The sequence below is a fragment of the Phoenix dactylifera genome, unplaced genomic scaffold (assembly GCF_009389715.1).
Source record: "Phoenix dactylifera cultivar Barhee BC4 unplaced genomic scaffold, palm_55x_up_171113_PBpolish2nd_filt_p 000241F, whole genome shotgun sequence".
NCBI classification, from domain to species: Eukaryota; Viridiplantae; Streptophyta; class Magnoliopsida; order Arecales; family Arecaceae; genus Phoenix; species Phoenix dactylifera.
This window is the reverse complement of record NW_024067738.1, coordinates 440,001-467,356: the sequence shown is the minus strand read 5'-3', so window position 1 is coordinate 467,356 and position 27,356 is coordinate 440,001. Positions and strand designations below refer to the sequence as shown.

Genomic DNA, 27,356 nt, shown 5'->3' with positions numbered 1-27,356 from the left:
AATTTTTCTTGTGGCGAATCACATCTCTTTTGATTTGGTTTAATATTTTGCGCTTCGTCAGAAATTACGAATAGGATATCGGAATGGATGCCGTTGTGCAGATGCATATGCCTGCAGCAAGAGCCCATGTCCGCCGAACAGGCTGCTTGTATTAGTGGCGCGCCCTACAGGTGGTGTTGAGAATGGCAGCATAAATCCTTTGTTTGTGCTAATGACAAAATCTTCCCGAGTGTTTGCATTGTTCATTACCGATGGATTCGCATACAAGGTGGCAGCGTTCACGATGAACTTCTGGTTAGCCCGATCAACTAGGAAAATTCATTTTTTAACAAAAGTCCTGCTATTCCACCTGATGCACAGTAACCGAACGCATGGTCGTATGTTGGACTGCTCCAGCAAACACTATATCGAATCAACTCCAAGACGTGTTGGTAGAAAAAGGACTCGAGCATCATCTGCAAGACATTAAGACTCTACAGGTCCATACATTCAGTATTCTGCCCTCTCCAGATCAGAAGAACACATGGATCAGGCCTACACGGCGACATATAATCTTACAAACAGATCGTCTCTATACACTTTAGATTCAATCCATCATCAAACGGATCATGCCTCTCTAGAGTTCTTTTTCCCCCTCTTTCCATTTTTTTGCGAGAGAAGAATTCCAACCATCCCGGCCTGTGACAGTTGATATTTCCCCCCTGGTCGTGTCAACGTTCTGTTGTACGGTGAACCACAACAGAAATGAAAGCTTTCCTCAATAATCAGATCAAAATATGGGATCAAGTGACCAAAGGAAACGCATTTCTTATGAACTGAGAAGAAACGTCATCCCAGGCATAAGCATCTCCTTAAATTACTAATGATCCTACTCACCAATCCAAATTTAAATTTGAGCTGATAATTACAGATCCAAGTTCTTCAGCACTAGGAAATTGTTGGAGCATGTCAGAGTGAGAGATCAAACCAAGCAGAAGCAGCTACTTGGCATATCCAAGGGGGCAAGTATTAACAAATAACGGGCTTGGCCTGGATGCCACATTTCTTAGGCGGCGGCATGAAGGTGTCAAAAATTGGAAACCCCTGTGCTGTTGTCGGCACCCTTCATGCTTCCACCATAGGTTCGGGGCCAGAAGAGTCTGAAAGGCTTGGGGATGTACTGCTAGAGTGACGGACGGTGTTGAAGAGGATGTCCTTAATAACCTACAGCAGACGAAATAAAACACAGATTAGAAAGGGAAAATCTAACACTGTATTGATTCCAGCAACAATACTCCACACACCTGTGACATGAGACCATGCACCTGCTCAACAGTAATTTTTGAGCTATCCCGAGTTGTCTTTGCCAGCTGAGATTCCTCATTCTGCCGGTGGAAAAAAACAGAAGAAAACATGTATTAAGATTAAGAAATATCTGTCATTAAGCGAAAGGATAAATGAGGCCTCAAACTCTAAATATTTTAAAGAAAAAGGCCCACATTAAAAAGTATAAGCGCTCGTAATTTATCGTAACATTGTAAAAGTTCTATGCAACCTTATATTCCCTGGTAGGGTAATCCTTGGTACTTATACAAAGCCAAAAATATTGGTTACAGGAGTATGTAGTATCAATGTAGATCTAAGTTGGGTGACCAATTTAGTAGTGTAGGTTCGTCTACCGAGTCATCAAGCATAGTACAGGGTCCTTGCCCTTGTGTGTCATCTATTGAGTTATCTGTTTTGATTTGGCCCGATCTAAGCTCAACCTAAAATTAGAATCCAAATTTGATCACAGCGAAAGATGCAAACTTAATTGAATTCTTAGAAATTCAATTCAGGCCAAAACCTTGTACCTTAAACCTTAATGTTTGTTGCCAGCTTTAGAGGGCACAAGAACACAAGCACGAGGAATGGGCCATAAAGCTGGCAGGTTCAAATATTAGGATTACGATTCAATAATTGAATCTTCTAACATAATAGGATTTGGATACTGCATGTCCTTATCGGACACGGACTGCAGGAAGGTTTCAAAAGTTGTTTCTTCTTCCAGTTTTGGATAGACCAAACAAGTTATGGTTCCAACAATGTCAAAAATTTCAGCCTAGTTTTGGCCTATTCAGCAAGAAAAAACAACAAATAGTTAAAAATAAGGAAAAAGGGATAAATAAGCAAGTCAAGAAAAAGAATAGATATCATTTTAATGCATAGTTTATTCTATGGGATCTAAGTAAATTGTTTTGGTCGTTCCCTACTGAAAAAACATATGCATGTACATATCAAGGTTCCCCATCTCGGCTAACATCTCATCCAAGAACTTGTTTGTGTCAATATTTAGCACTCATCAATGAGATATAACAAAATCTAAGCTCATTGTTCTAAGCCAACATAAATCTACACCAACTTGTTGGCTGAGATTTTTTGATCTTTCTTTTCCAATCTAAATTAGGTTTTTCATTTAATTGTATAATACTAAAATTAATGGGTTAAACAATTGTTAATCTATGTTTTTCATTATATCAACAAATTTTCAATATCTTGGATTATATATGTCAGCCAAGACCTCCCAATATCTAGATTCTTACCAAGTCTTTCCAGCTTTCCATATTGGCTGAGATAAAAAGAGATCTAGGTTCATCTTACTATTAGTCATGAACCAAGGTTGCAAGATATCAGGCTAAACCATGGTATGTATGTAAACTAATAGAGGCATCTATGCATGTAAATAGTCATGTGTTGAACTAATAGAGTTGATATTCATGTTTGACATCAATTTTAGAGTTTCATATATCATCTATTGTTAGATGCAGTGTACCCGGACACAGCAAATTTGGGGTTTTTCAGTGTCCCAAGCAGGCATGACAGTCGTGACACGAGTGGCTCACACTGAAGACACGACGCCATGTGCTCCACTCGCAGCCTACAAAAGGTTTAGTAAAAAGAAAAGCGCGCACGAGAGAGCAAGAGCGAGAGAGAGAGAGAGAGAGAGAGACCCATTTCCCTCTGCCCACCTCATTGATGTGATCTTTGAAGTCTAGATCCCGTGCCTGGATTGGAGGGGAAAAACTCATTCAACAGGTGACTGATTTCATGGAGGATTTTGTGAGGCTTTGGAAATTAGAAATCAAACATTGTCAAAACAAAGACGAAGAAGGAAAGAGAGATCAGGGAGAGGAGAGGAGGGATCGAAGAGAGAAGCCATTGGAGCCCAAACCCTAGACGCCCTTTTGGTGCTCCTGCCAAGAAACAAAAATTGCGCGTGCACGCGTGTGAGAGAGATAGAGAGGGAGGGAGAATTTACTCATCTCAAGGCATCCCACATCTTGTGGCGGGTTAAAGACATATCTTCTCATGGGTGGGGCCTAATATATTGGGTAATCAAAAATATAAAAGGGGCCTAAATGCAAAGAAGTAGGCATGATACCTTGTGGGTCGTCTAGGTTCTAGATTAACGTTGTCTGGTAGTAAAAATAGTTGATATCTAAGCATCTTTCAATGCAATATTTTCTTTCATAGAACTCTCCAAATAGCCATGCCAAGACTGATACTTCTAGCTAATGTAAGATGGGGCCATATTTAGAAATTCATGGAGTATTTTGTCACATTATGTTCACCCAAGTGTTAAAACCCTGCAATTACAGAAAAAAGAATTTCCAAGTAACGAGCCACCCAAGACATATACATTTTCATCTTGGAAGCTTAATTCTAGGGGCATTTATGTACAAAAAGTGGCATGTAAACCCAAAAAAAGTTAGAAATGCTGAAGCAAAAAGACATGCATGTAACTATCAGGGAAAGTAAATTATTCCAATGACAATTAAGTTCACGGTGTAGCTAGCCCTACAATTAATAAAGAGCCACCATTAAGTATTCAGAGCATCTAGGTGTGCCAGTGGACAGCAATAACAAAGTTAACATGCCTGACTTGTGTATGGCAAGAATGGAGCACCCAATAAATACATTCAGTGAAGTTATATTCCCCCCAATTTTAAGGTGAACCCCAAAAGAAAATCCCCTGGACCGTAAATCCTAGAAGAAGTTTTACCATCCTACTTGTAAAACTTCTCCCATATGTCTCATCAATCACGTTTTGTTAGTTGCAAAAGTAACATCGTCACATATCTCTATTCAATTCTAAGATCATATTGGTGGAACAAAAATATTGCACATAGTTCTTTCCCAAAAAAAAATACTTTCAGTAACATACTTAGATGTGTCCATAGTAAAATAGACAGGTAAACTGACTAATCTGGAAGGATTCGCTAAACTTTGCTTTACAGGTAGGTGGAAAGGCATTAGTCATCAGATTCAGAGAAACTGAAATATTAGGTAAATAATGGCTTATAGTAGAAAATACCATATGCTTATGGTGAGTTATAAATACTGCTTATCAGATTTATCAAATATCAATTCATGTCATCAAAACTTATAAAAAAAAAAAAACTGGGCCAAGATAAACAGATATTGAACCAAAGCCTGCCATCAAGAACTGAACCAACATCCATTGTAAGAACATTGTAAACTGACCTCCTTTCGTTGCGAGGGCAAAAGAAAAGAACCCAATCGTGTATGAGCCAACTGATTTTCAGCATGCTCCAGTTTTTCCGCTGCATCAAAAGATTGCAGATATATGTCAACTGAATCCTAATCCAACACATGTGAGACTCTGAGCATACAACTTTGCCAATGTTGACTACTGCAACTTGCATTCAATGCACTACATAAGTCTAAGAGCAAAAAGTAAAACTCACCCAAATCAGAAATTTGCCCTGCAACATAGTCTCGGTTGCCTAAGAGTGGGGATGAAGATAGCGTGTTCACCCAGTATTTATTCCATAGAAGATCCAACAGGTGGCAGTCCAAAGAAGACTTGAAATAGGTTATATCCAATGCATAGTACTACAAGCAACAATAGACAATCAGAATGATGGAGATGTCTACATGCCCAAATAGGGGAGTGGGGAGGGGGGTTGGACATCTGATATTATCCATGCACACCTGTTTGCAGTGAACCCCAAAATCTTCAATCTTGTTAAGTGGGATGGTCTGATATTCTGATACAGGTTCATCAAGCGGTTTGTACCCCTGCGGATATGTCCTGAATGCACCAATTTCCACCTTCCCAGCCGAAACAGTCCTGGTGGGATCAATCACAACAGCCAGGAATGGTTCTTGAAACTGCTGATTAAGCATCTGAGTAGATACATCGATACCCGACAGCCAACACCCATATCCAGGGTGCGAGTGGTACCACCCAACTACATTCTCCAATCTTCCTGCCTATTTATATGTAAAAAAAATTGAATTCCCAACTTGAAACTAAATTATCTTTGGCAAGGGAGCAGCCAACATACACTCAAAAAAAAAAAAAAACAATTAGACATATGCTTATTGTTTTGATATATACAAATCAAAGACCCAGGTATCAAGTTCCTTAGTATTAGTTTGTGTACTCAAAAATAACAACATTGAAATGAAACTACAGCTAGGCCCTCACTGGGATCTGAGAGCTCAGAATTTTCACTATAAATTTGTGCAATCAAAAATAGCGACACTGGAACTATGTCAATGCTAGGACTAGGATAGATTAAACTGTCTCTAGGTGATTTACTTGCTGGCATCCAAGATATATATATATATATATATATATATATATATATAGAGAGAGAGAGAGAGAGAGAGGACAACCAAGGTTAGATTTTGCATGTTGTGCAAACACAGGCATGTCCCTTTGTAAAAGGCAATATTGCATAGACAATAGTTAGAATTAAACGCTTGTTATTTTGGAGCAATCAATCGAGACTAAGAGCAACGACATTTGATGTTCAAGGGCTGGCATTGGAGATAACTTCAATGCTGGTCCAACAACGGAAAAAAAATTAACGACTTTCTTGCAGATATCGGAACTACATTTGGAAAATAAAAAGAAGCATGCCTAGGGTTAGTTTTAGGGTTAGGGTTTACGAAACTACACATGGATGAAAAGGTGAACAACTTTCTTGGGGTAACCGAGATAGATTGCAGAACATAAGAAGAACAAGAGCTAGGAATATAATTAGGGTTTATGGAACTAATCACGAGTAACCACAAAACAAGAAGAAATACGCCTAGGGGAAGGGCTAGGGTTTACGAAACTACTCATGAATGACAAGTATCTTTCTTTCCCTGTAATGGAGATCGATAGAACGACATCAGAAGAACAACGGCTAGGGTTGGGGTTTATGGAAGAATTAGTCAGAGGATAAACCGGCTAATAACTTTCTTGTTTTGACGGCATATTAAAGGAAATAGGTGATTAGGGTTAGGGAATGGGGGGGAGAAGTTTTACCTGCTTATTTGTCTGAGAATAGTCGACCATGTACTCGTAGGCGTCGGCCTGGGCGTTAACGCGGGTCTCAGTGCCCTCGACGGGGAGGGCGAAGGCGTCCATGACGACGATGGTGTCGCCGTCGGTCTTCCCCTGCATGAGGCCCATGACCTCGATGGTGCCGCCGGAGCGGGCGTGGACCACCATCTTGAGAAGGGCCAGCGCCGAGATCCTCACCCGCCGGAAGAAGTTGGGGTCGTGCGCCCACGGCTTTTCCTGCTGGAACTTGGCCTGCGCCGCCTCGTCGTAGTAGTAGATCGCGTCCGCGTCCGGCACCCCCGCCTCCATCGCCACGATGTTATTCTCCAGCTCCCACGTCTGCCGCGCTATCGCTGCCGACATATCCATGGCGGTCCCTCCGGCGACCCCTATTAGGGTTTCTCTCGCTCGGTTTCTTTTCCTCTTCGTGTTCGAGCTAGATGGCGATGAAAACTTATAAATCCTAGGGCGGAGGAGGTAAATTTGATGGGCGGTCAGGTGCTCGGGGGGAACTTTACAGGGGCCTTGCGGGTTGGTCTGTTAGTTCTTCAATAGTAGTCGGACAATGTCTCAGTCCAACGGTCCCAGTCATCCAACACGTGTCACAAAAGTATCCAGATTCTATATATATATATTATATATATATATATATATATTATATATATATATATATATTATATATATATATATATATTATATATATATATATATATATATATATATATATATATATATATATATATATATATATATATATATGTGTGTGTGTGTGTATGTGTGCGTGTCTGTCTATATATATACATGTATCTATATATATATATATACACACATGTATGTGTGTCTATCTATGTATATATATATATATATATGCATGTACATATATGTGTGTGTGTATATATATATGTATGTATGTATATACATGTGTGTGTACACACACATATGTACAGACACATGTATATATATAGACAGATGCATACACATGTAGATATATATATATATATATATATTATCCATGTATAAGGGCTATATTCTTCAATCTTGAGCAGACTAGAGCTGTGTTAACCGTGCGTGCGGGCGTGCCTATATATATATATATATATATAGACATCTGCTTATTCCATACCAATCGTGCCGATCACAGCTGCTTATTCCAGTAAACTGCATCATCAAGCACACATCTCAATGCATCACTGTAGGACGACCAGCTGTGATTATCGATGTGCACGGCCACATGATGCATCACTGTAGGATATAATTTCTCCTGCTCAAGTGGAACATAAACTAGTTATGCAAAGCAGCTTGGATGACATGCCCCTTGGCATGCAACATACCTATGATTGGATGAGGGCTAAAACGGCTGAGACAAATACCTTCGAGGCCCGTGTGTTGGAATTTGTATTACCCTCTCTGGAAGGAAGAAATCAGCACTTTGAGCATTATAATAGCAAGCTCTTACTTGCATCTACTTCATATAAGTTAGCTAGGGGGAGTATAGTGGCAAGAGAAATTTGTTTGCTCATTCCTGCCGGATTTTATTCAACCAGCTTCTGATTTCAAGAGTACAGAGCAAACAGGAGGTCCAGCTAGCTAATGAGCCAGGAAATCATGAACATGACCGCACAATGATCATCATGCTCCAGAACAGACTTCGATATCTTTTAGCAAACTTCACTAGTACATTAACATATCCAGCAAGGAATCCCTGAGCAGATGATTTTGCACTATGCAACGCAACATAAAACGCCATTAGTTTAGTTAGAATCAAGACAATGAATTATATTGCAGAACAAAATTTTTGATCCAACAAACAAATAAAAACTAATATTTGAGCAAACTACAAAATTTGCTAGAGTTTCAGAAATTTCTGGAATGAAATGATACTATTAACAAGGTCAGTGCCCCCCCCCCCCCCCCTCCCCCCCCCAACCCAACAAAAAAAAAAAAAAATCCAAGTTAATCAGCAGCTTCAATGTGAAAAACCAATAGAAAAGATTGGAGTAGGCGGGAGTCATGGTGCAAAATCTGTCACGTCAAGATTCTGTCAGGATGTTGCAGATTTTAGCCTGCAATCACCATCATAATCTGAATGAAAGCACAGCATCATGGCACAACCTCCAATATTCGCGAAAGTTAATGTTCATCCAGGGCAATGTGGGAGGCAGACTAGTTTGCAAAGTAGATGGGATTCTGTGGGCAAATATGTGAATTTTTCAGTCAAGATAAATGACAGGATGTCATGCATAGAGTAACAGAAGGGTGTAATTACCTCTGACCACTGAGGACTCCATATGCCAATGATGGGCCGAAGGATGGCCTGACCCCACAGAATATATTCCGGTAATGTGGTGCGATAATTTTACCTGCGACGATGAGTCTCCAGTGTTACGACTTGCATACCAATACTCGAAAACCAAGGATACAGTATCATTACAATGCCTTTTCCCTAAAACTCACTAATCTGCACCCTTGTTTCCCCTGAAAACTTGCTGTTCCATCTGGGCCAGCACAGGAATTGATAGTACATTGTATTTGATAAAGAGAACAGCATACAAACTATCAAACAAAGCTTCATTTCAAACTTTTTATTTTTTTGGTCATGTTTAATCCCCATTGATGGCCACATCTCATGTAGGTCATATGTCATAACTTTGGTCCTTCGACCAACATAGCATACCTCATAATATAATTCGAAATGTCAATCTTACATGATTTAAGTGGTTCTTGGGAATTAACATTCGCACCCTCCTTGACCAGCCATGCCCAGAAACTTGCATTGCCCAGAGATTTTTAAACTAGCAGTGTATCTTACCAAATTTACAATTTTTAACAAATCAGAGGAGTAACCATGAACAGTGTATGTTCATAATAGAATTTATAAAGAACATGATGATACCTTAATTTGTTTTATATCCAGAAGTACAAAATCCTTAGTCAAAAAGAACACAAATGCAAGCTTTAATAAAATGAAAAATGAAAACTATCAAAATTGGTTTACATTCTAATAGACACCAAGTTTAAGAAATGTGAAATTGGAAATCACAGACTTCCCATGAAAATCTGTTTTTAAATTCCTCACTTGATGTAACAAGGGATAAACCTACATGCATGTAGCAAAACAATTACCCCCTCCCTGATTTTTAATTGCATTAATGATACATCAAACTGTTTCACCATGTTCTTAGCAGTTATACCTGCAAGAAACATAATGCAGGTACAAAGAATAAAGATGAACTACACAGATGGAGGCTGCTACACAAGTACTGTGACTACCGTCTCACAGACTTTCATGAGAGAAACAATAGACAAAAAGGTAGTCTATCCACAGACAAATCCAAAAAAGAATATAGCAATAAAATGGACAGGGATAAAGGTGTCTACGTTTTACCTGTGACAATGCTAAGAATTGTAAAGAGAACTTTTAACAAGCAATGAAAAAATATAAGGCAGGTAAAAAGGTGTTTGACAACAAAATATATATGGATGGCCACTGAGGGGTATTAGATGAAACAGATTATGTAAAAAAAGATAGAAGACAGACAAAAATGGATTTTACCTATTGTAGCATAATTACTACGGAGAAGTGAAACCAAAGTTTTTGATCCTCCCTTGAAGAAGCAAGCTGTTTTCCTTGCATCCAAATCGGATGACAGAGAATCACCTGACAGTCCATCACCTGCATAAGTACAGGCAGTTGGACCAGATATGATTTCAAACCATATTCCAGAGGGAAATCTCCTTCTTTGTGCGATCCATAGTAAGATTTCAGCCAAAGGAGTAGCATGCAGGACAGAAATAGTGATCTCGATCATGATGCAGATGAAAGTGATGGTGGTACTCAGCATGGTGAAAAAAATGTAGAATACAGAAGTTGTTGGTAGAAGAAGTAAGAGAGGTGTAAAAAGAAGTGAACCAACGACATGCTGCTCAACTGTGTAATCGTAACTATCTAACCTCTGCCGAAGAGGATTCCATTTTCGTCCTCTGCCATTGAATAAATAGCACAGTTAGCTCATGAGAGAAGCTATAGAAGAATCAGTACAACCATAATGAAGGCTCAACAAATCCTTCCATGCATGCATGGGTACGTCTGTGTATGCATGTTTTGATGGATAGAAAAGATTTGGAATGAATGGATGGAACTTTAACAAGCTAACAGTCTATCATTCCATTTCATGCATGCATGTGTTTGTGTTAATGAGAGAGATTTAACTTATTGCAAGCTCAGCTATAAGGGTGGAATTGATGTAAATTTCATGTGAATATGTCAGCAACCTAATCCAGAGATGAGTATTGCTAGAATGACATGGAGCAAATACCCCACTCAGCTAATGTATTTGCAACAGTGAAGTCACGCTCATATATATTGGCATGTGTTGTAGCAATTTCAAAGTTATTCATCATATCCATGAATTCGTATACTATTGTAAATGCATACCACCCATTTCCAAGTTTTAAATGCTTTTCATATGGGCCTTCATGACATAAACAATACTTAAAAACTTGTACAAGAGTTAAGGTGCACTTCATTTGAGGCTCAGTGCACCATAATTAAATAAAGGTTGTGCGTACAAAGGATTCTGTGCTGGTATCAGTTTGTGAAAACAATTGGCATGCCATGATACAAAGAGATTCATAAATATGCCAATTATTATTTGAAAGATGGTTAAAAACACAATAAAACTAGTTTCTTTCTTAAAGCAACACTAGCAATATCTATTTTGTCTAGAGACTGGAAGAATTATGATCATTTCCAATGATATTGTTGAAGTTTGAGAAAGTAGGATACTATTCATTGCAGCATTAGTTCATGAATATATGCCAATAGATGGAACGTATCTCCTATCAGCACCTGGGGATCAGACATCCCCACCTACTGTTACCTGAAAAGGCGCCACAAAGATGCTAAAGCCTGGATCTGTTGTGAATAGAGAAATGATATCAACCAATGAAGAGTCAAAACATGCAATGTTGCAAGCTTAAGCATGTCTATGCACAAAGCAGCTGGTACGGTCAGGCCAAAGACAATTCCGGACAATGCAAGCCCCTCGACGAAATAACTGAGATAAGTACTTAGAAAGAAACAGAGGGTAGAGAAAATTTGAATTGCATTGAGTGAAATCATGCCAAGAAGCTCTGCTAGTTCAGTATTCAGCTTGAAGCCTGCAGGAACACCCATCAACCATACACAACCCAAGCGCAACAGATTGTCTGTTATGCCACGTACCACAATCAAAATCCAAAAGCAAACAGCTTCAGCATTAGCCAACAATGCTAGACCAATAATAATACCAAAAATAACATCCATGGCAACATTAGACCACATGAAGTGCTTCCGTAATGCAGATCTGTGTGCATATTCAACATTTGATTGGGAACTGCATATCGGATAAGTCTGCAACCATTAGAAACATGCAAAAGATTCCAAATACAAAATCTAGTAGATGTTTCACCCATTTTTATTTACCTGAAACCAGTACCTTGAAGAATTACTGGCCAATACAAGAACTGACAACTGCGTATGTGCACGTTCTTCCACGTGTGAGCGAACATCTTGGATAAGATAAAGAAGAAAGTTTGAGATCCATAACTCAGAAACCTATAGAGTGCTTGAAGTAAGATGTATCTAGCAGTGGCAACTGAGGCCACCAAAACAGCCATTGTTTGCCATACTGTGGATACCAACCTAAGCGAAACAAATCAGCATTAAAAAATTGTAAAGAAACAAACGATACTATTGAAGTTACATATTTCTCAAGAATAAGAGATTACGTGGATATCCAAAACAAGTGGATCACAGGATCAAAGGTACCCATATGCTGCTCCAGCAGTACCTTAGCAGCCGTTGCGCAGTTAAGTGCCAACATAACTGAGTCCTGTAATTCGGATTTTGATGATGCAGAAATTAAGTGCTAAGTATTCAAGCAGTGGAAACAACATAAATCTATACAAATAAAACTCCTGAGCTTACCAAATCAAGAAGCATTGGTTTCTTGTCAAGCTCATTTACCCAGTTTGGTTTCTTGAAAGGGGATCCCACATGCCCAGAAGAACCCCAAGAGCTCAAAGAGAAATGATTTCGACCATAGGTTGGGAGCTCATATATTATAAGCTGAAACATAGAAGTAAAATTTATAAAGAGTGCAGCAAGGAGATACCATTTGGAAACAAGTAGTGATGATTTTCTTAACTTACATACGTGGACATCATGTGCTGACAATGTATCGCCATTAAGATGCATGTGATGCAACTCCGGGATCTCTTTGCACAAGATTCTTTGGGATTTACAGAGTACTTGAATCCAGTTACCATTTCTAATAAAAGACTGCCGGTGAGGTTCTGTAAATTGATCTAGCTTTTTGCAACCACAATTCCATCTTGCACAATTTTCATCAGATGTGTCTGCAAATAGTTTCTGATGGCACTGTTGATTCACCCTGTCATCACTATGAGTTTTTAATGAAGAATTTTCTTCCACTCCAGGACATTCTAGTCGCTCGCTATTGCTTTTCCTGGGAGAATCATTGTTTTGGGTGCCCATCAATTTCAAAACTTTACCAGTGCAATCTGCAGTGCAGTGTCCAAGAATAGAGATTGTTGACAAATCTTGGAGTCGCAGAGGCATAGCTCCATTTACAGAATGAAGGATTTCCTGAATCTATGGACAAAATTGGTAACATTGCAAAGAGATTGGTAACAAAAAACATGCAGTAACCAAGAGTTGACAAAGCATGTAGCCTTTGATAAGGAGACTAATTATGAGCAAAGGCTCGCAAACTTTCACCATGCATGCAACAATGGAGAACATGCTTTTCAATTTGTTGTTGATAGAATTCACCATGAAGATAAGTTTCTTGATGCTATAGGGTAACACAAAAAAAATCTTCATTGATCATAGATCACGCCCCATCAAATATAAGGGTGTATTTGAAAAGATACCTAAATCTACATAATAAATCGGTTTTCTTTGAATTCAGTGTTGATTGGAAGATATACTGTTACAGAAAACTACATATGCAGATATTCTGATATAGTTTCAGTTAAATTACGCTGAGTAAATCTTCACTCTGATCATATTACATTATAGTTAGTAAGTCCTTCTAGTCAAATTCTATTGATAGTTGAGAAATTAGGGACGTGTTGGGGGGAGTTGGGCTCTGGAATGGAAATAGGAATGAGTGACTCCCACTGCAACCCTTTGGTTGGAAGGAGTCCCATTCCCATTCTAGGGGGGAATGGGAATCTTGTAATCTCCCACAATCCAATCCTGGCTCTCTCTCCCCCAATATTTAAATCTCATTCTGCTAGGTTTACTTTTAAAAAAAATTAATTTTCCAAAAATACACCTCTGTGTAATTGATTTTTCAAAAATGCTCCTCTGTTTAATTGATTTTCCGATTCTAGATACAAACTAATCATGTTGGGGAATATGGCCATTCCAATTCACATTCCAATCCATTCCAATTCCAGTCATCAACCAGACACGCCCTAAGTATAGATATATCTTTGTTGAGAACTTAGTTTCCCAGTAGAGGAGTGGATGTGCTAGTACTCATTGCAAAAGTAGGGAGTCCTCAAAGGAATTAGGGCGAGCAGCATACTAGGAGCATTATAACTAAAGAGTAATACATTTAAAAATAATAAAAGTAAAGTCCATTAGCTGTTGCTATTTAAGGCGGTATAGTGAACCATGAAAAATAATAACAATTATAGGCAGCAAAGGGAGCGTCGGAGTTAAAAAGCTAGATTCTTTGTAAGCTTTGGCACTATAAGTAGAAGATTGTGGCTAGTCGGGTCCTAAAGTCATAGTTAAAACTTCCAGAATAACAATTGAAGACACAGATATCATCCTCATTCCTACCTGAGATATTCCATGCAAGAAAAAAAGAAGGGAATTCCAAAATGACTTCCATAGATTCAACTTTGTTAATTCAAAATAAAATGCATGAGGTCACAATCGATAGCTTAGCAATGTTATGAAAGGACTAAAAATGTATAATGATGTACAAACAATTTGAAGCAAGTTTTTAAATTTTAGTATCGAATCCTATACCATTTTTCAATCGGAATGGCATGTTTCGGTGCTCATGGCTACATACTAAAACTGACAACTTAAAAAAATGGAAAAACTATCGGTAAGCACCAGAATAGTTGGTCCAATACCATCAATATGCATTGATACGGCCAATATGTATTGGTACACAGGGTTTTCACATCCTAGTACTCATACCGGTGCCAATTTCACATTGGAATAGTATGGTATCAGCTGTAGCATCCTGTTCTGGCAGTTTCTTAATCCATGATTTGAAGAAATAATTCCTTACAATATGTGATGAAATAGAGGTTTCATACAATATAATGTTCAATCCTTTTATGCTCAAACAATTCTTTGACTTAAGTACTTCTTTGCCCATTATATTATTACCAAGTATATTGAGAAAGGTTGGAACTTCAAAGAACAGACAATCCTTAACAGAAACTAGAGACACAAAGAGAGTTGTGCATGATCATTTATACACCGGCAAATGCTTAAATATGAGGGAACCAGACTACTCATAAGTCCAAGGGTGGAAAACAAAAGAAAGATGGACAGTCTTTTTAGCTGTTACAGATAACAATCATCTATCTGGAAAACTTGGATAAAAATCATTTACATAAATAAAAATGAAGAGAAGATTGTCTTGCTGAAGGGTGGAAAACAAAAGAAAGATGGAAAATAATCTTTTTAGTTGTTCTAGATAAAGCTTTGACTTCGAAGGATAGCAATGTCGAGGATTGTAACGTAAAAAATAATACTAAACTTAGGCAAAGCTGAAAATGAGATGTCGAAGGGAAAGGCATTTGATCTCAAACCCACTCAAGTCAACTGATCTAGTAAGTAGAAAATGATGAAAAAAATCCTCTGCCATGATTTCCTCATGCCCTCTTAGTGATCTCCTCCCAGCCACTCTAAGCGAGATCGAGAAACTTTATCGTCACCATTGTTGATGTTATCGCCGCATGAGCCATGTCACCATGGGTTGCGCCAATGCCTCGTTGTTGTGGAAGAGAAGCCATGACCACCATGGGTAGAGGAATTGGACCATTGTCGCCTTTATCATGGGAGCAGGGTGGATTATCACCTCAATTTCATGGAAAAGAATCTGATGTGGAGAAGAAGAATAAGGAAGATAGGAAGAAGTATGGAATTAATGGATAATTGTTAGGTGTTAGGAGCCAAAGCAAAAGTGAGAAGGAGAGGAGAGTGGATCATAATCATATCATAGCTAAGTCCTCCCCTTCTTCCCCTCTCCTCCTTTTCTTCCCTCCTTTTCTTTCACTGGCTTGAAACGAGAAGGCTTTTGGGATCTAGGTATTTCAGACAGGGTGATGGCGTAAGAAAGGTATATTTAACGGGAAAAGAAAGCTAGTTTTATTCAACCATGGTTGACGTGTGGTCGAACTTGGAACCTATGGCCTACCCATTGCAGCAGTTCAGACAAGTCAATTAGTTCCAAACACTGACTACAATTTGTGCAGGCTTCATCTCTATTGATAATCTAAGGCAGCCTTCAATGAATGTAATTAAACAACGACAATGTTAGTTCATGAGATCGAAGCTTAGATGAATTGTGCAATGAAATTATCAAAAAATGTTTTAAGAGATGTACTCAGATTTTGCCAAACCAAAACAAATTATAACAAACAAGTTCAGAATGTTAATATATCCATCCATGCATAAACAAAAACACATTTAAGTGTATAAGAACATCCAAATTGAAATCAATGGCCAAGAAACAAGATAAAGCAACAAATTATCTTAGTTGTATTATATAGAAAATTAGAGGATAAATAAAGATGATTCAAAAATAATGAAAAGCAAGTAGATGAGATGCTCGTTAAATGCTAGTGATAGCTACTAGCCAATGAGACCTCAGGATATATGAAAGTGCAATATATCTAATGCCAAGTTGGATACGAAGCAAAACTAGGGGCAAAGGGTCAAACTAGTCGTGGATGAAGAACTAAAGATCTATTTAAAATGATACTCATATAACAAAGCTTGGTGAAGCCTCATTAACATAATGGTGCTAGATTGTGTTCAGATAATCTTAAGGACCATAGATAGTAAATGTGCTTGAGGACTTTCAAAAGCCTTACAAATGAAGAGAGTCTTGACAGAAGTCAGATAGGATTGTCAAAACACCTATGTATTTAAAAAGGCTTGTTGGCTATGATCATTCTAGCATACCATTATTGGTGATGAACCAATAGCATGTAGTACATAATAACCTTGATTCCTATGTTCATTCCTTAACTTCAGCAAACAGGCAGCTCAAGTGCATATTATAACTACGTTCTCATAAGAATCCTACTCAAGCACATTTTCTGCTTCATGCAGATATATGTTATCCATTAAACTGCTAGATTAAATGCAGATATGTCCTAAAGATGCTAACGATGAATAAATAAAATGTTTCTCAACCTTTTTCTTGTTATCAAAGCATATTTCTTGGAGTAAATTGTTAGATTAAATAGAACCATATCCTAAAGGTGCTGCAAACGAACTAAAATTGCTCACAACTTTCTTTACCTGAAGACTGGATTGAAGAAGGCAAGGCGAAATCTCATGTGGAGAAATTGCAGTAGCCACAATGATGTCGAGAGAATTTACAGAACATATATACCAGCCAAAAAGTAAGAGATTTGAGTTGGGCTGGGAAGATAACAGCTGCTCCGGCCACCATAGCCTACATTTCTTTCTCAGCATCTTTATATCACATACATTGCTGCATAGGAACCAGGAAAAAAATATATGAGTGAAAATAAATTTTTTTTAACGGAGAAAAATAAAACCACAAACATAAAAATGCATTTTACAAAAGTAGAAAAATACAGATACTCCTTCACATGCATGAAAGATATAATTACATTTACCTACAAATTAAAGATATTTTCTTATAAAATTCTAGCAGGAAAAATTCATCCCCAGGCATGTTGAAAAACTCTCCTCTAAGCTAGTGCATAATATCCATCCATAATTTCATGCTACAACAGAAGAGCACAACAACTGAGAGCGAAGAAAAGTGGAGGGAGAGACCATACAAGGCTCAGCTAAAGTATGCGATAAAATAATTGAAATTATTCCAATTGAACTCACCTAGGAACAGGATAACTAAGTAAGATCCAGATATTTTCCTTCATATCTGTTTATGGAGTTCAAGTTGAGTGCAACGAAGAAAGAAGGAAAAACTAACAGTAAAATTGAACATAATGAATAAAATGATTTTGAATTATTTTCTTCATGAAAAGCAAGGTTAGAAATTTGACATATTGTGATATGCCCCATATCATTCATGTACCATCATAGTACAAGATGTGGTATGCCTCCCATATCTACTCACAGTTCGCCAACTTGGATAGTAGCCCCCATGTAGATACGGCATGCAGCTGCATTCACCATATGGGGCTGAGATGGATAATATGGTTAGACACAAAGAAAAACATCAATTTTTTTATCAAGGCTTGCAATCTCAACCATATAGAGGACTTGATGTACCATCACGAAGAAAACACTAACTTTTTATCGAGGTCTGCAATCTCGACTGAAGACCTCCATCTCAATCCCTCACACGGCTTTGCAATCATCACCTCTCTCTTGACCGTAAAGAAGAAGAGCTGATAAGCCTAATGCCAAATCCTTTTTTATGATGATGAGATCCTATAAACCATGAATTCTTGGCTCTTGACAGATATCTCTATCATCTGATAAAAACACCAAGTACCTCATATCTTGCATGAATCCATTTATGATAATTTCGTGCTTCTTCAATTTTCCTTTTTTTTTAACTTTTCTTTGTTGCTTGCTAGTCTCGTTTATTTCTTGGTTGAAACTCTGAAAACTCATAACCAAAATTCCCACAACTACTAAATCACATCTGGCCTATGCTGACGCTAAGTGTTTCAAACTTGTTTGGAAGTTTATGCACATATCAATGATTAGTAGCTAATACCTGACATCAATAGATTTCAAAATCGGTTAACATATATTGTCATCTAACCACAGAACAAAATTTGTCTAGAGATTTGCTCGCCGAAGTCTGCTCGTGCCTCATGCAGCTAGATGAGTTTAACTGTGCTTCTTGAGTGCCATATAGCTGCTATCATATATGTGGCGACTCTAGGACTTGTGAGTGACTTCTCCAGCAAGCAGTCATAACTAGAGTATGTTCTGGAAGTAGTTCTTGATACATTAAGGAGGGTTATACACATTCAGAAGGAGAAGCCTTAATTTTCCTATTTTTGTAGGGAATAGGCACTCTATGATATGCTAGTGGAGTTGTGAGGTGTAAGTATATACATGTGTTCATGCATCAAGGGATGCTGAGATGATTTTTGCTTGAATGAGCTATTAATTATTGTGCAAAGGGTGAGGTGTCAAGGTTACCTTTGCATGTTATAATGGGATGTACAAAATTGAGCAAGAATTTAGCAGACCTTATCCAACAAGTCTCATGAGGCAAGGTTGTGTGACATGATCAACGAGAGCGGCTTAAACACGAAGAAAAACATTAAATTTTTATCATGGTTTGCAACCTCAACCATATTATCCTCTCTTAGCCCCATATGGAACTGTTTTTCTCAACCTAGACCCCCATTGTATTCTGCCACAATAATTGCCTTGAAACAAAGGTACGTTGTACCGGCCTGAACCGGGTGGTATGAGGCATATTGTACCGGTTCGGTACCCGTACCCATACGGGTGGCGTACAGGCACTCGATACGCCAAAAAAAAATCTTATACCGTACCGACACTATGCTAGTATGGCACAGGTACGGGGTTCGATACCAAGACGGTGAACCTTGCTTGAAACTATTCTTATTTGTGTTACCAGCATGCAAAATCTATAAGATATAGTTATCAATGCGTCATTTTTAATATACAAAACAAATCAATGGAAAGTTTACCATATCAAACAAGCCAACTTGCATTAACAATAAAATTAAAACAATTTCTAAGTAAAACCAAAATATTTTCCTTGGAGGATGCCTACCTTTTGTCATAAGTGTTTTTGTGTGTGCGTGTGTTGGAATTCTAGGAGTTTTCAAAGGGAAAGAAAAGATAAACTTTTAAGGACTTATTTAACTATTTTATGATGCATTCGATGGTATAGTGCTCGAAGATATGATAACTACAATCATATTTGAAATGAAACTAGCAGGGGATGGGGAATTGGGGAATAATGAAATTGATAAATTTCCAAGTAAATCACCTTTTACCACATATATTTACCAAAGTTGAGATATTATGATGATCTGTATCAATAAGTTTGAAGTTTGAAATTCACCATCATTCTGTCTCCAGATATCCCAACTCCAACAGCCAGTGCACCACTCTCCACACACAACCCTATACGTCCCCCAACTTCCATCCAATCACCACTTTTCATTCCACTAAGATCCTGCAATTTTACATTTCCTTTTGACATTTCATCCCACCCACCTACCCCTTTATGTCTCAGATTCTTTCACCTTTAGGAGGTTGAAAGGTTCAAAGGCTTCAGCAAAATGAACCATACAACATTTGTCAAATTTGGTCACAAGAAGCAACCAAAATATTTGATCTTCAAGCTTTTTAGGCATCTCAGATATCATTGAACATGGCCAATGATGTAGCATCTTAATTTACATGATCCACAATATATCACGGTATACAGCAGACAGGAGTACTAAAGTTAAGTGTCATGGGCTCATGGCTTAAAACTTGGGCAATATGCAACAAAGTTGAAACCCTTGTGTCATAACAGTTGTCAGAAACACAAAAGAAAATTCATGTTGACCATCGTAGTCTACAAGACAAAAGTTATAGCCTACAAGCAACATAGACAAGTGTCAAGGCTTAAAGCCTATCCAAGCTGCATGACTGCTTGCTAGGTGTCATCCCACATAAAGAAATTATCAAGGCAATTACAACCCAAGAGGATGATTGAGGGCCTGGTTGAATCTAGACACTACTTGCATGGCAAAGAGACCATCTAATCAAAAAGTGAATAATTTCTTTAAATATTCAAGAAATCAACCAAAAGTTTTACCATGTTGGCACCCACCAAAGAGGTAAATTATCATATAGCAATTTGAAAAATAATTTCTAAAATCTAACATAATACAAATAATACCAAATATCATGAGTTAAAAAATAACAGAACAATTTTTGTTTTAAAAAAAAAGAAAGAAGAGATTGAAAGAAATTGGCATACAAGATATTATATCATTCGTCACAGCAAAAAAGTGACCATCATAAGTTAATCTGTGCCCCACACAAAATTTTTGAGTATTAGGATTCCCATGCAGCTAGCAATTGTTGCAAAGTGAAAACCCTGAGCTTCTATACAAAGATACAACATTTAAGATGAATCTAATGATGACACAAAAACCAAGATCTAGCACCACGTACACAATCCATTAAACCAACAACTCAATTTTCTAATGGAACCCTAAATAAAACCCTAAATCACCAATTCTACAAGACAAAAGAGAATGCCAAATTCCTAGCGGATAACATAAATGTATTGGGGAAAAAGGCAAAAACAACAGTAGATTACTATCAGGCAAAAGGAATTTGGATTCTTTAAATCATACATGAACGTTCCAGGAGCAAACAAAGAGAGCACAATTATGACAATATGATTGCAATAAAAATTACAATTTTGAATTAAGTAACCATCTAAACATCTTACTCTCTTTGTTTCTACCTTCCTTGAGACGAATATATATTCAAAAAAAAATCTTTTAGACCCTAAAAGCCTAACGCCTCCAAAGAAAAAAAAGATTGATATCATTAAGAAAAAAATGCTATAGCAACAACCCTAATTATCTGAAAAAACTCACCAGCGCCATCGAGCCGACGGTATGCCTCCGCCTTGATATCGGATCTATACAAACCACACAAAAAATGAAAAAATCAGAAAAGAGAGCCCAAAAGATCTACTTGTGAATGGAGAAAAGGCGAAGAACAAGGAATCCACAATGCTTTAATCCCTCCAGCGTCGCACCCAACCGAGCTGGGGAGAAGAGGAGAGCCGCGAGGAATAAGACGAGTACGTATAAGCCCTTCTCTCGCTAGGGCAAAAGTGTCCTTTTGAGATGCAGATCCGCCGTTTGACGATTTACACCAGCGGGACAATGGCTTCGAAGGAGGGCATGCGGACGGCAGATATACAGGATTTTCGACGCGAAATATACGATGATGCGTGGAGTTCGAGCCGAGCGCTTGGCGACTTACCCAACCCAGTAAAATTCGACCAGACTCATATGAGAAGTTGGGTTGGGTTAGATCATGTGCTTCGCTAAAATGTCAATACTCCAAATCGGCTCTCTTTACTCAGCCGCCTACTCTCAGCTAGAGTTGGGCAACGGGCCGTGCCGGGCCGGCCCGGCCCAGGCCCACCGGGCCCGAGGTCTAAACGGGTCGTGCCTGGCCCGGCCCGCTTATGAAGCGGGCCGTGCCGGGCACGGCCCGTTCAGCACGGAACGGCAGCCCGGCCCGGCCCCAGGCCCGTCTATTGACGGGCCGGGTCGGGCACGGCCCGCAACGGGCGCAAATGGGCCGTGCCAGGCACGGCCCGTCTGGTGAGGGGGGGAGAAAAATAGCCGTTTCCAACGGCTATTTTGGGAAAATTCCAATTTTACCCCTCCCAACAGTCCAAAAACGGCTAAATTGAGGGGTATTTTGGGAAAAAAATTTTGGGGCTTCTATAAATAGCCCTTTCCTCCCTCATTCTCACCACACCAAACCAACTATTCTCTCCTTCTCTACTACTATTATTTCTCTTTTCTAAAGTGCTCTTCTAGCAATTTAATTTTTAGTTTGTATTTAGCAAGTGTTCAAGTGCTACACAAGAGGAGGTTCCTGTTGAGAAGAGAAGGTCACTCCTGTTGAGAGCACAAGAGGAAGCTCAGAATCTCAGCTCTGCCTCTGCCCTCCGACCCTCTACTCAATTCCTCCTTGTGGTTAGTTTTTATTTTTTGAATTCATCAATTTAGATATGTCATCTTTTGAGGAAAGTCAGTTTGGCATTCCTCCTGTTTCTGAGGGAGAAGAAACTAATCCCCAACCCCATGTTCCTAGTTCCTCTAGAACTAGTGAACCGAGTGAAGATCAAACCTCTTCTCGTAAGAGGACTAGTGCTGTATGGAATGAATTTGATAGAGTTATGGTTGATGGAGTCTGGAAAGCTAAATGTAAAAAATGTGCCAAACTTTATAGTTGTAGTAGTAGTGGGGGAACAGGGCATTTAAAAAGACATCAAGAGAGTCATAGGATGCATGATTCTCATGCTCAAACTCAAAGTACCCTTAATATACAAGGGGGATTACTTGTAGGTAATTTTGCATATAATCATGAAAATCAAAGAAAGCACTTGTAAAATGGATAGTTAAAGATGAATTACCTTTTAGTTTATGTGAATCTTTTAATTTTGAAGAATATGTTCAATTAAACCTACAACCTGCTTACAAAAGAACTAGTAGGCGTACATTTAGAAGAGTAGCTATGACTAACTTTTTAGCAATGAAACAAAGTTTAATTGAAACACTTTCTACTTTAAATGTAAAAATTTCATTAACTTCTGATATTTGGTCAGCATCTGTAGGTAGTAATTGTTTTATTGCCATTACTGCTCATTATATTGATAATGATTGGCAATTAAATAAATGTATTCTTGCTTTTCGTGCTTTTGATTTTCCACATTCTGGGCAACAAATTTCAAATGTTATTTATCAAACTGCATGTTCATATAATATTAATGATAAAATTATGTCTATTACTTTTGATAATGCATCTAATAATAATTCTGCTGTAGCATTATTAAAAGACTCATTGCATCCTATGTTAGATGGAAATTTATTGCATATTAGATGTGCATGTCATATCTTAAATCTTTCTGTTCAAGCCGGCATGGGCATGATTCAAGATGTGATTGGTAAAATTAGAAATGCAGTTTCTTTTATTCATGCTTCAAGATCAAGACTTCAAGAATTTAAGGAACTATGTATAAATCATGGTAAACGTTTTAAAACATTTAAACTTGATGTAATTACTCGTTGGAACTCAACATATAGCATGATACATGATGCATACCCATATAAAAACTTATTAAGTGCATATATTAATGATCGTGGATTAGGCTTTACATTGACTGAAACTGATTGGAATAAAGGAAAAATTTTGGAAGATTTTTTGCTTAGTTTTTATAATACTACCAATGTTCTTTCTGGTATTTATTATCCAACTTCATGTTCATTTTTACAACAAGCATATATAATTAGTCAAAAATTTGCAGAACATAGATATGATGATGTTTTAATGCCTATTATTGACCTAATGGAATCTAAATGGAATGAGTATTGGGACAAGATATGTCCTATGCATAACTTAGCTGCTGTATTTGATCCTAGAGTTAAATTAAATGGCGTGCTAATTTTACTTGATGCATACTGTGAAAATATGAATCAAGATTCTGAATCTGCTAAAAATGAGGTAAAACAACTTCTTTATGATATTTATGCTATATATGATGAAAAAATTCGTGGATCTAGATTTTCCGTACAAACCTCTATTTCTTCTTCTAGTAGTTCTCGTTCGTCATCTATTTTTTCATTCATTGCACAGAGAAAACACACACATGCTTCAAGTTTATCTTCATCTTCTTCATCTTTAAGTAGTGAACTAGAATTTTATTTACGAAATGATCTTCAGTCTGCATATGATGAAAATCAAATAGAGAATCTAGATGTATTATCTTGGTGGAAGAGTGTTAGAAATCAATATCCTGTTATGTCTGCAATTGCACGCGATATTTTAGCTGTGCCTATGTCCACGGTAGCATCGGAATCCGCTTTTAGTGCAGGTCGGTGTGTTCTTGACGAAAAGAGAAGTAGGATGACGGACGAAACGGTGGAGATGCTTCTCTGCTTCAAAGATTGGTTGGATGCTGAGGCAAGACTTCAAGATAAAGGTGGACATAATACAACATCCTCTGATGATGATGATACAAACACTACTGAAGACTGAAGAGTGAATACTGATTCACTGAATCACTGATGATTAGTAAGATTTCTTAATTTTTAATAATTGTACATTTTTATTGTATTCTGGAGGTCAGACCAAGGTCCAAACCTCGGCCCTTTCTTATTGTATTCTGGAGGTCAGACCAAGGTCCAAACCTCCCTTCATGTACCATTTTGATTTAAATTAATAAACTGGTAGGGGTCTATGCCAAACCCCCCACCATTAAGGTGGCTTTATATTCATAAATCCTTAGTTTTCAATATTTATTAATTTATTAAAAAAATTTATGAAGCATTAATTTTTATCGGGCCGGGCCTGGCCCGGCCCAGGCTCGGACCGGGCCAGGCCCGCGGGCCAAGATCGGGCCGTGCCGGCCCAGGCCCGAAGCGGGCCGTGCCGGGCCCGGCCCGCGGGCCAGAAACCCGTGACCCCGCACGGCCCCCTTAAATGGGCCGTGCCAGGCACGGTCCGGTACTGTAGCTAGCGGGCCGTGCCAGGCACGGCCCGCTTCGTGCCGGGCCGTGGGCGGCCCGGCCCAGTGCCCAACTCTACTCTGAGCTCCTATAAAACTTTCTATACTAATATATCATCCACTATAAAATTATTTCTATATAATGTAAAGAAAACTATATTTTTTTTTTACTCGTTTGCGTAAAAAAATAATAATAATGTAGACATCAATGACAAAAGCAACGTATATTAGCTATTACTAGTAATATAACCCTTGCGATGTGCGGGATATAATTTTTTCCCTTTGTTTTCAACTATTTATAAATACAGTATAGCAGTTTAATAAATTATTCAAAAAATAGAAGGTTTTGATAAACAAATTTCTATTGCATATTAAGTAAGAATATTAATGATTGTTAAGCAGAAACTCTGTCTTTAATACTGACATCTATATGTCGAATAGAGAACTTCATAAAAGTCGAGTCTTTATGTGCAATACATGAAATAAGATTTTCTCTCAATTTTTCAACTATTCTTGAATGCAATATGATAATATAATAAATTATAGTAAATAAAAAGTCTTTAATAATCAATTTTCTATTGTATATTAAACAATAAATTTTAATGATGGCCGAGCATATTAATATAAGTGTCATTAATATTTCTTGCATATTAAGTAATGAATTTGAATAGTGGCAAAGTATATTATTATCCGCATCATTAATATTAGAGTCTACATAGCAAATGAAGAACTCTGCACAAGTAAAGCCTCCATTTTAAAGATGTACTAGATTATAAAGCATGGATATAATTTTTTTATTTATTTTTGAGTTGTCCTTGAAATATAATATAGTAGTATAATAAATTACATTTTAAAATATTATGCATGTTTTCAAAACCACCATGATGCCATTACTACATTGTAATAATCGTTCCTTAAAGTTATAGAATAAATTAGATACGGGCAAGCTAGAATATAGATTATACTAAATTCTAAGGCCATAGATGTGTCAATTGACTTGAATTTGACATAAAACTAAATCACGACCATGTAATTATCATATATGATGTTAATATATTTTTACAATGAATTATATATATGTATATATTATTACATATAATTATTATATTATATTAAATAAATTATGAATGTTAGATATATTTATTTTAAATATTAAATAATTTTTTTGTAATTATTAAAATGTCTATATAGAAAATTAAAAGCTATTATTCAGTCGTGTGAAATTGTTCGTTTATATTTCCAATACCAGCTATTTTGTTCCATTAGTTCAACCAATATATAGCTTTCACATTATTAATGATGATGTGGATGCTAGCAAAATTTAAATTCCATCATTAATATTAATGTCGATGCGGTGAGGGGAGAGCTCAACACAAGTAGCACCTCTATTTTAATTTATATAAAACAAATAATAGATGATAGTTAATAGATTAGAATAACATGGGAAATATGTTATTAGTGAATTATTTATTTCATGTTCAAGTATACAAGGAAGATTTGCAAATCAAGTTGCAGCAAATTTGCATTCTGGTCATGTTGGTTAGAATGGTAGAAGGCACATATCTAGTGAACATGTTGCTTGTTAAGTCAAATGAGACGGTGCTTAAAGATTATTACCAAACCAACTGCAGTCTTGTTCTATCCGTAATGATCACATCAAAGTACTTCCTTAAGTAGAAGTTAATATAGTGGGGGATCAATTATAAGTCACTATGTGTGACATTATTGCACTGCTATCATCTCTTTTTCCTCCTTTGGCGCGTAGCATTAGTTTGCTGTGCCCATCCATTAAAATACAAGGAGCTCACCTGAACATTTCTAATTGATTGCATACTATGTTTTGAAAAGGACTGACTTTCTATAATTTACATATTTTTTGCTTTTACAACAGCAAATTGAGCCTTCGCTAGATTTTTTTGCTCACCACAAGATCATTTGAACATTGGAAATTAAGGAGGTTTACCTGGTAGGTTTTGCTTGTTTTGTATTATTATTTTTTTTTTTTTGAGTGAAACAGAGGTAGCTAGAAGCTTCCCCCCATAGTATATTATTAAGAAGAAGTAAATTTACACGTAGAAAGAGGTGCAGAAGATTGGGTAAGAGGGAAGAAAGAAACAAGAGACAAAGTTTATGATAGAGAAGCAAGATTCCTCCACTGATTCTCCTCTGTTTCCGCTGAGTATATATACTCCCAACTATAAAAAGTATGCAGTACCTTTTGAAGGATGAAGTAGATGGATCGATTCCTTTTTAGAAAAATTCTCTCATTTTGAAGGATGAAGTATGTTTTGCTTGTTTTATAAAATTGATAATCACCATTAATATCACCAATATAGAACTTATAAATGAAGGTCACCATATCAATGCTCATTTACAAGTTGCGCAGGAACAAAGAACCAGAGAGAGAAAGGGAGAGAGAGACTACTTTCGCAAACAATCAAAAGCAATGTTGCTGCTGTAGCTAGAACAGAGTTTGCTTGACGCCAAATACAAAGGGAGGAAAAATTTACCTTCAA

At 37.5% G+C, this 27,356-nt stretch overlaps 2 protein-coding genes across 5 annotated transcripts in view; both read right to left on the bottom strand.

Annotated features, from left to right (window-relative positions):
• Positions 1–440: 440 nt before the first annotated feature.
• On the bottom strand, positions 441–6,845 carry LOC103718036 (COP9 signalosome complex subunit 5-like). The gene is made up of 6 exons (XM_039117564.1): positions 6,305–6,845; positions 4,975–5,256; positions 4,728–4,875; positions 4,504–4,583; positions 1,284–1,364; positions 441–1,203 (listed from the first exon to the last, which is right to left on the bottom strand). Exons 1-6 carry the CDS (start codon positions 6,689–6,691, stop codon positions 1,105–1,107), a joined length of 1,077 nt encoding a protein of 358 aa, XP_038973492.1. The 5' UTR covers positions 6,692–6,845; the 3' UTR covers positions 441–1,104.
• A 1,392-nt stretch (positions 6,846–8,237) lies between these two features.
• Positions 8,238–27,356, bottom strand: part of LOC103718037 — a 22,033-nt gene continuing 2,914 nt past the window's right edge. Inside the window, exons 1-11 of one of the 4 annotated variants that reach the window (XM_008806676.4) lie at positions 21,325–21,616; positions 21,188–21,231; positions 16,893–17,088; positions 12,519–12,977; positions 12,291–12,431; positions 12,092–12,195; positions 11,787–12,005; positions 11,203–11,697; positions 9,876–10,303; positions 8,589–8,682; positions 8,238–8,509 (exon numbers count right to left, since the gene is read on the bottom strand). In XM_008806676.4, coding sequence (XP_008804898.2) covers positions 8,398–8,509; positions 8,589–8,682; positions 9,876–10,303; positions 11,203–11,697; positions 11,787–12,005; positions 12,092–12,195; positions 12,291–12,431; positions 12,519–12,977; positions 16,893–17,069 — 2,229 coding nt within the window. In that variant the 5' untranslated portion in view covers positions 17,070–17,088; positions 21,188–21,231; positions 21,325–21,616 and the 3' untranslated portion in view covers positions 8,238–8,397. Of the gene's footprint in view, positions 8,510–8,588; positions 8,683–9,875; positions 10,304–11,202; positions 11,698–11,786; positions 12,006–12,091; positions 12,196–12,290; positions 12,432–12,518; positions 12,978–16,892; positions 17,089–21,187; positions 21,232–21,324; positions 21,617–27,356 lie in introns of those variants that run through there. The other 3 variants (XM_008806678.4, XM_039117558.1, XM_039117559.1) reach the window with 3 other exon arrangements.